An 8,386-nucleotide genomic window follows, 5' to 3' on the forward strand; every position below is an offset into this window, starting at 1 on the left:
CAATGCATTTATTTTTGCAACAGATTCTGGAAATTTTATTTTATTTTATTAAAGAATATATTAATATATTTTCTATTCACGTTCTTACTCTTCTTGTAACTTAAGTAACAATTTGTACGAAAGCCCATACTGAAAATGCCGAACTCTTAATAATTAAAAATGAAGGTTGACCTGTCAATAGCTGGTGCATTTACTCTACGTTAATTACACAAGAATTTAGTTTATATTAATTATTTACTTTAAAAAAGAGAAATGAAAAAAAAGTTTTTAAATTTTTTTAATAATAATGTTGCAATACATTGTAAATTAATGTCTGAGGAGGGGTGTCTAATCCCTGGCCCACCTTGTACATTATTCCGGCCCGCGAAATTCATCACACTTTTACAGAATATATTTATTTTATAATGGCCAAAATAGGTGGAAACCAATGTATTAAAAAAAATACATGATGTTTACATCCTATTCAAAATTTAAGTCAAAATTATGATACAAATTTAACTGTTTTAATTGCCTGTTTTATTTATGAGTTTAGAGTAAGAACACATTATGTAAATAATAATTACTCATTATGGTTCAATTTTTCACTCCAGAAAATGTCTATAGTCTTATATCTGATAAGGGAATGTATAATTTTATATGCGGCCCGCGAAATTAGGATGTGTTCCCAAAACGCCGCAAGATCATTTAGATTGGCCACACCTGAAGTTTTAAGTGGATCAATAATGAATGTTGAGACTAAATGGATATATTTTATTATAATTGATAAACCAACCAGTTTCGAAGGAAAAAATAATATACGGCGTAATCTCGGTTATCCGAACACTGCAATAATCCGAACTGGCGTAAAAAAAAAAAAAAAAAAAGAAATGTGATTTTTTTAAAAAGAAAACTCCGCTGGAAATAACATTTTTGTTTTCAAATAAAAGTGCACCCGTGTAAAAGACATTTTTAACTTTCCAATTTATAAGCAAGTTATTGTAATCACCATGAAAATCGAAAGTGGAAATTTTTGCCCCGTTTCGATATCTGATAATCTAATTCCTATGGAAGTGTTGATAACATACTTTTTTTGGAATTTGAAATAGATATCATCTATTGTATAAATCATTTGATCCTATTAAACTAATTTAATTAACAGTAGTAATATGTATAGTACAAATGTAAATCCTTACAAAGCATACATTTTATTTTTATTTATGCTATTTTTCAGTTATAGTTTCAACAAATTAAATAATCACTTAATATTGCTGGGGATCTAAAAGAAAACCTTTTTTTTTTTTTTTTTTGCTTAATTTTTTAAAACTTCACTCTATCAAATTTTCAATAAAATATGTTTAAAAAAATAAATAAATAAATGTAGTTATGGACATTAATATTGTTGAATTTATTTCCAATACTTTCTGTAATCCGAACACCACCCTGCAGAAATTAGTTCGGATTACCGAAATTTTTTTTAATATTAATTTTATTCATTAAAAAAATTACATCCAATATGGTCCGACTAGATGGCAACATCTATCGGTCGGTGCCAACATAACAATGATAGACATAAGTCTAATGTAAATATTACAGTTTAGACTATTAGGGCGTATTAAGCTGGATAAGTACAATATGAATTAATCTTTAGTGATACAACTAATAATTCTATTAACAACTACTAAAATGAAAATAAAGTAAAAAATAAAAATAAATGAAATGTTGTTGAAGTGAATAATAAATCTGCTAATTTACAAGTAGTGAATTAGTATAAAAATGAGAATAAAACAAAATACAGAATATGATAAAAATAAGGATCTAATACTATTACTGAGCACACATACACATACATTGCTAATTCTAATTGTAATATAATAAATAAATTATGTAGAGTTAAGAAAAAATACAGACAGGTTTGGTCATTTGATGAATCAAAATCTTTAAATATTTATTTTTTATTTTTGTGGTTGATTTATTTATTAGTTCTTCTGGTAAGCGGTTGAACAGATATGGAACCATATGCTTTAAGCTATGTTTACCAAATTTATTGTTATAGGGTTGTTCGATAAATATATGTAAATAATATGGTTATTACTAAATTAACAGAAAGTTAGTTTTCTTTCATTTCCTCCCTACACTTGGAACTGGTTTTTCATGTGCCCTAAACCAATATTTTCATATTATTGTTTAATATTTAAATTTTATTAATGATACAAGGAGAGACCCTTTGATGTATGGTGAGCCAGAGAGACGGGCGCCTCCTGACAGATACCATTATGAAAGATATAATGCGCGGGGCTGGCCAAAGCACTGGCAATGGCCCAAGGAGGACTGCGGCAACAGTCATGTAATATTTACATTCTTATCCCACACCCTCCAACATCTTATTTTTACATGTAACAAAGCATCTTATACTTTTTGTTTAAATGTTTTTTGTACACTCTCCAAATGGAGTGGTTAGTCTTTTCGAATGATTCCCCTTGGCACGCGTTCTTCGTCGCCACTACGTCTCAATGCGCCAGAATCTAAGTCAATTTTCAAGCAGATTTTATAGAGTTGTCAATTTTTAAACAGAATTATCTTAAAATCATACGACTTTTACATCCGTAATACTCATAGGTGTAGTAAGTAGGTTAGGTATAAATCAGAGTTGAAAATTTATCCAATTTATTTTTTTTAATTTTATTTATTTATTGATATTTACAGCTGTATAAAAAAATACAACCAGTAAATTTGATCATAATGATATGATACAGGATGTAGAGAAACTACCCAGTAGTAGAACTCAAAAACAGTTTACAATATAAGGTCACGAGGCCATCTATCCAATTTAAAATACTTTTTACATCATTCATTCTAAAATAAGTTGTGCTTTTATTAAAAATCTTACGACATATAGACATAACATGTAAACAATAAACAATAATAGTATATGACTCCCCCCTTTTTTTGTTTCATCGCTTTAATTCTTTCTATACTTTATTAATTTTTTTTGTTAATATCTCTCTTTTTTTATCTTACTTCCTTTTCTATCCTTTTTGTTTTTCATATTTTCTCTTTTAACCCATTGTGACGTTCCTCTTTTTTTCCCCCTTATTTTTTGCTCTTTAACATAAATAAAACACACTTAAAATAGAAAATACAACTAATATTCATTTTAAATAAATCAGAATATAAATTCGTAATACATATATCATAGAATTGATCAAAATAATTGATAGAAGTAGCGATAGATAGATACAAATATGTAAAAATAAATATATAATAAATATTAAAAAGAAGATTAATTATTTTATTTATGCTTGTTTGAGAGTGGTTTAGTTTATTCTTAATTTAAAACAATTTTGATCCTTTGTTTCCTCTTTTTTTCCCTGAATTTTGATCCTTTTCCTTCCTCTCTTTCTTCCTTTTAAAGAAAAAAAGTTGAGAGAGAAAAAAAAGGATCAAAATTGTTTTAAATTAAGAATAAATTAAAAAGTATATTCTTGTTGAATTAATTAGCGACTTCGAAGTCACAAATGGACATAAAAATAAATAAAATTCTGAAACCAATTAAACATATTAACGCATCAGAACAGTTTTATTCCAAATTTTTAATCGTTTGTGACTAAAAATTATAATATTTTTCATTAAGTCGATTTATATTAGTTGCAATTAATGGCTGGAAAATTAATCATTAGACATAAATATTGATTAAAATTTTACACTGATATAAGTAGGCCGTTAATATTTTTTTTATATGCCTTCTTTAATTAATTTATTTTGAACATCCAAAAAAAAACTTACCGTTGTCACTTATTTTAAGTTATCTCTCGTTTTCCTACTCACTATTCATATTTTCATTAAAAATTTAGATGTATGTAATGTTGTAAAGAACCTAAGGAGTTAAAATTAAAAAAAAAACCTTAGGAACCAAGATGTATCGGGTCGATTCATATAAATAAATTGTCAGTTTTCACAATGTAAATTTTAAAATTTTATTTAGTAAAACAACATTATGGAGTCAAAATATTTGTGTTAAAAATATTAACACTCCTTTTCCCCAACGTGTTATCAACTTTGCTCTGGAAAATTCAGGGTTCCGTGAAGAAATTAAGTCAGAAAATGCGTTCTTTAACGGAGAAAAATTGTCAAACATTTTACCTTTAAGGAAGTTGTCCAAATTTCCGAACGAATAGAAATCTGTTGGAGAAGGTGTGAAAGGCCTTCTTAACAGCTTGTTTAGTTTCTTCATTGCCTGTCGTGAAGCATAAGTTCTGCGTTGTCGTGTAAAAGCACAGGTCCCTTTCTATTAACCAAGGTTGTTTTCTGACAGATCTTTGATGCCTTTTGTGAGTAGTATGATGTGGGTATATGGTTTCACCTGAGTAAAAAGAAGAAATGAATCATTCCTTCCATTGGCCACCACGCAGAAACCAATAATTTTTTGGGATCCAAATTTGGTTTTGGCATGCACCATGCTACCGGAAATATGTATCCCAGTCTTTCGTCAATATTTAACCACTGACCTGGCCGACGTCTGTTATCATATACAGTCCTCTTTTGTCATGAGAAAAAGCTCACTATTTTTGTAGAGTAAACTGTAAAACGAATATCTCGTAACGCATGTCTAATATCACTTGATCTACCTTTTTTGCTTTACCAGTGGTCTATAAGTGTCGATACATTTGTCAGTTGTGGAGTCGTTTAACTTTTCGGTTAGGGTTTTCTTCCACAGTAAGCCATCGTCGTCAATTTCAAATCAAGTCCTTTTACTGAGTTGGTTATTCAAATCTGTATCATCAGCTAATTTTTCGAACCACCGGCGAATGGCCCGTTCGCTAGAACACTCTTACTCGAACGCCGCGGTAATATCTGCAAGAAACATTACCGCGGCGTTTGGATAAGGGGGACTACCGGTGTCCAAGTTTAAACTAAAAAAAAAATAGTCTAAAATCGCTTGTTTCCATGGTTATATTGGCTTACTAAACAATGTACAATTTATTTGAATGATAGTAAATATTATCAAAAAAAGAGAGGATTAGTAAATGCTTATTATAATATGTCATAACCGTATTAAACAATGAAAGTCCCCTAATCCCACTTTGAATTTCTAAAATAATAAATACGTCATTTTGTATGAAATGACCTTATAGAAAGAAAAAATGAAACTCCAGCACTTGGGAGAACACATACTACACTAGGGAAATACTGCCCTATAATTTAGAAAACAAAAAAGCTTTTGCTTGTAATGATTAGGTTGAAATTAAGAGGGTGAATTATGTTATATTGCAGATTTTTAACGAACGCCAATTTCTTTCTTTGTTTAAAAATCTAATCAAAATTTGTCCTGAAGGATTTATTTATATCCTTGATGTCTTTAATGTATCTTTAATTGCCATTTTTTTACAGGTGATCTGGGTATGCATACTTTGCCGAAAGAAACAAGAACTGCTAAGCAAGACCGGCCAATGGATCAACAAGGGCATGACCGGTTCGGACTCTGCCGTTATGCGGAGGATAGAGGCAGACATGTCGCTGATGGACAAGCGGCCAAAGCTAGAGCGGGCACACTCAGCCGCCGAGAAGGAGAACCAGCCCTTGACCAGGTCGGGTAGCTCCCTCAGGCGGCAGTACTCTCAGCAAGATGCTCAAGCCAAGGAGGAAGAGCTCAGGTACCTACGTCTTAATTTATTATCTTTGATTATTAGTCTGAGTAGCAGGTACTATCTAAAATAGTCCAAGAGGTCAGGGAAAAATAAAACCGAGTGAAAAATGAATGAAAAAATACAAAAAAAAATTAATCTATTTAAACAAATAAAAAATCATAGACAATATCAAGATATCCGTTTGTAGAAGCCTGTAGGAAATTTTAACTAAAACACATAAATAACATACTTAAATAAAACAAAAAAACTATGCGCTTTAAAAACCATGTTTTTAACAAGTCAAAAATTTAAAACAACAATACGCTAATTATATTTAAAGGAACAAAACATTCATATGAAACTTATAACAACTGAGGTCTTTCCAGTGTAGCCCGTCGTACATATTCGCTAAGAGCTCTCCAATTAGAGACTTTTAATAAACTGCACTTTTGGAGAGCAGGTCCGGAAAATCTAGATCAGCGACATTTTTTAAAATTACTATGTTTCTCCGATTCCTTTAAGCTATGTCTTCATTTTGCTTGTTCATGGTACGTTATAGCTCATCATCAAATAAAATAAAATTATTTCATCCCAATTTTTTTTTTATATTTTAAACTGTATATAGTTACTAGTTCAAACTGATGAGCCTACCAAGTATAGTTAGGTAGAATAAAAAATGGTGGTTGTTTCAAAACTTTTAAACAAATTAAAAAATGCTCTCGCCTAAAAATTAATTATGGTCACATCTAAACGATCTAATAGTTTTAAGCTACCCCGATCTGCGTCTGTTGTTTTTTTTTCTTTCTATGATATAAAATTCAAATGTGCTGTTTCAAAGTGAAAATCTCAATAATTCCTCAAACCAATGATGCCTATTTTCTTTCCTCAATCTCATAAAAGTTTCTGTAGACAGGTTGTTATGTACAATTCTCCGAACCTACTCAAGAATATTTTTCCAGTTTCTTGAAATATTTTCGAAACTTACAAATTTCATGCTATTTATAATTTACAAACAAGATAACGCAAAGATATCTGTTTATCAAATAACGAGATATTTCAGTTATAGTAAAAAAGCCGGGAAGAAAAAAAAAGCAGTTATTTCACTCCATTTTTTAAAATATTTTAAACTATACATAGTTACCTAGTGAAAACCGATGAGCCTGCCAAGTATAGTCAGGTGGAATAAAAAATGGTTGTTGTTTCAAAACTTAAGAAAAAAAAAAATCTTTTAGAGCTACATGTCCTTAAAAGTACCTAAAATACTAAAAACTTTAAAGATACATTCAGTATGGTGTGAATTTATTTTGGCAATAACCATGGAAACTAGTACTCCTAAGAACGACGTACTACAATCAATTAGTTCTCAGTTGAGAATTAGTAGTTGCTGTTTCTACGAAATTCGCTAAAATAAATTTACAAAATGTTGATTTCTTATTGTTGGTAAAAAGCTTTAGTTCATGAAAAACTATATCTCAGGAACCCATACATGAAATGTAAAATATCGAAAGGAACATGAATTTATCAATTTAAAATATTGAAAAACTATTTTTATAAAATTTCCTTAATCTTAGAACCAAATATTGATATTTCTATTAAAACAATATCGAAATATCTGTATCCATATTTTCAACAATCTTAAATATCGAAATGAATATGAAATCATAAAGATAAAATATCGAAATACCTTATTTTAGCTTTTAATAAAATGTTATCGTTTTCTTTCATAATATACCGATATTTCTATAAAATAAAATATCGAAATATCGTTTCTAATCACCGATATCGGTGACAACTTTCGTTGTTTGGAAACAAATTTTGCTTTTTGAAAAAATGTATATCGACTATTGAATGTAAAGATCTCTATTAGAGCTCATATTTTAGAAAATGTGCTATGAATAGTGTTGTGGGTAATTTTAAGGATAATGAGTTCCGAATGAAAAATTAGCTAAAATTTGATGTTTTTTTCGATAACATAAAAAGTGGCTTGCAAATCAAAATTACATATTTAAGTCGAGTATATTTATATAAGATGTGACAGCTTGTTAACTTTTTCGACTGACTGTAAGTGTCACTTTATAGAATAGACTTTTCACATATTTGTATTAGTTTTCTCAAAAATGGCTCTAAAGATATTGATTATACTCATATCAATGTAAATTAAGTGTTCTTTAATAATGAAGAAGAAATGGTCATCAGGGTTGCGGTCAAAAAGAACAAAAATATTGGGTTGTAAAATAAGTTAGCATTTCAATTTAATCCTCTCTGTGTTCATTAAATCATATTTACTTGGTCAATAATGTTTACATATTCTAAAAAAGGATTAGTTATGTTTATTCTGTTTGAACCGAGATTCCTAATATATCCAGAACCGGAAATTTTGACTTGGAAGACTATTGATGACCAAATTCAAGCATTGGTCATAGACAATACTCACTCTACAACTCGGGATATCGCAGAAACGCTTAACATATCTCATATAACTGTATCAAATCATTTATGTCTCATAATCGCAAAGGCATAGTTTTCATCACGATACGCCCGTCCTCACGTGTCTGTAAACCCGGCAGAAATTATCGGAGTTTGGCTGGGATGTGATCCCCCACCCACCCTATTCACCAGACCTTGCTCCAACAGATTTTCACTTATTTCGGACCCTTCAAAACTCTCTTAACGGTAAAAACTTTACTTCGCTCGAGTACTGCTAAACGCACACACAGAGGAGTTCATTGCGCAAAAATCTGATTAATTCTGGGAGGACGTAATTAAAAAATTACCTGAAAGAT

At 29.9% G+C, this 8,386-nt stretch overlaps 1 protein-coding gene across 1 annotated transcript in view; it reads left to right on the plus strand.

Moving 5' to 3' along the window:
- The window catches only part of Rim (Rab3 interacting molecule), a gene marked incomplete in the record, with an annotated part of 186,328 nt that overhangs the window by 77,649 nt on the left and 100,293 nt on the right, over nt 1–8,386 (plus strand). The window contains 1 exon segment of the mRNA XM_067045239.1: nt 5,368–5,630. Within this exon segment, the coding sequence (XP_066901340.1) occupies nt 5,368–5,630 (263 nt within the window).

This window comes from Halyomorpha halys, unplaced genomic scaffold (genome assembly GCF_000696795.3).
Source record: "Halyomorpha halys isolate HHAL.00 unplaced genomic scaffold, Hhal_1.1 Scaffold760.1, whole genome shotgun sequence".
Lineage (NCBI taxonomy): Eukaryota > Metazoa > Arthropoda > Insecta > Hemiptera > Pentatomidae > Halyomorpha > Halyomorpha halys.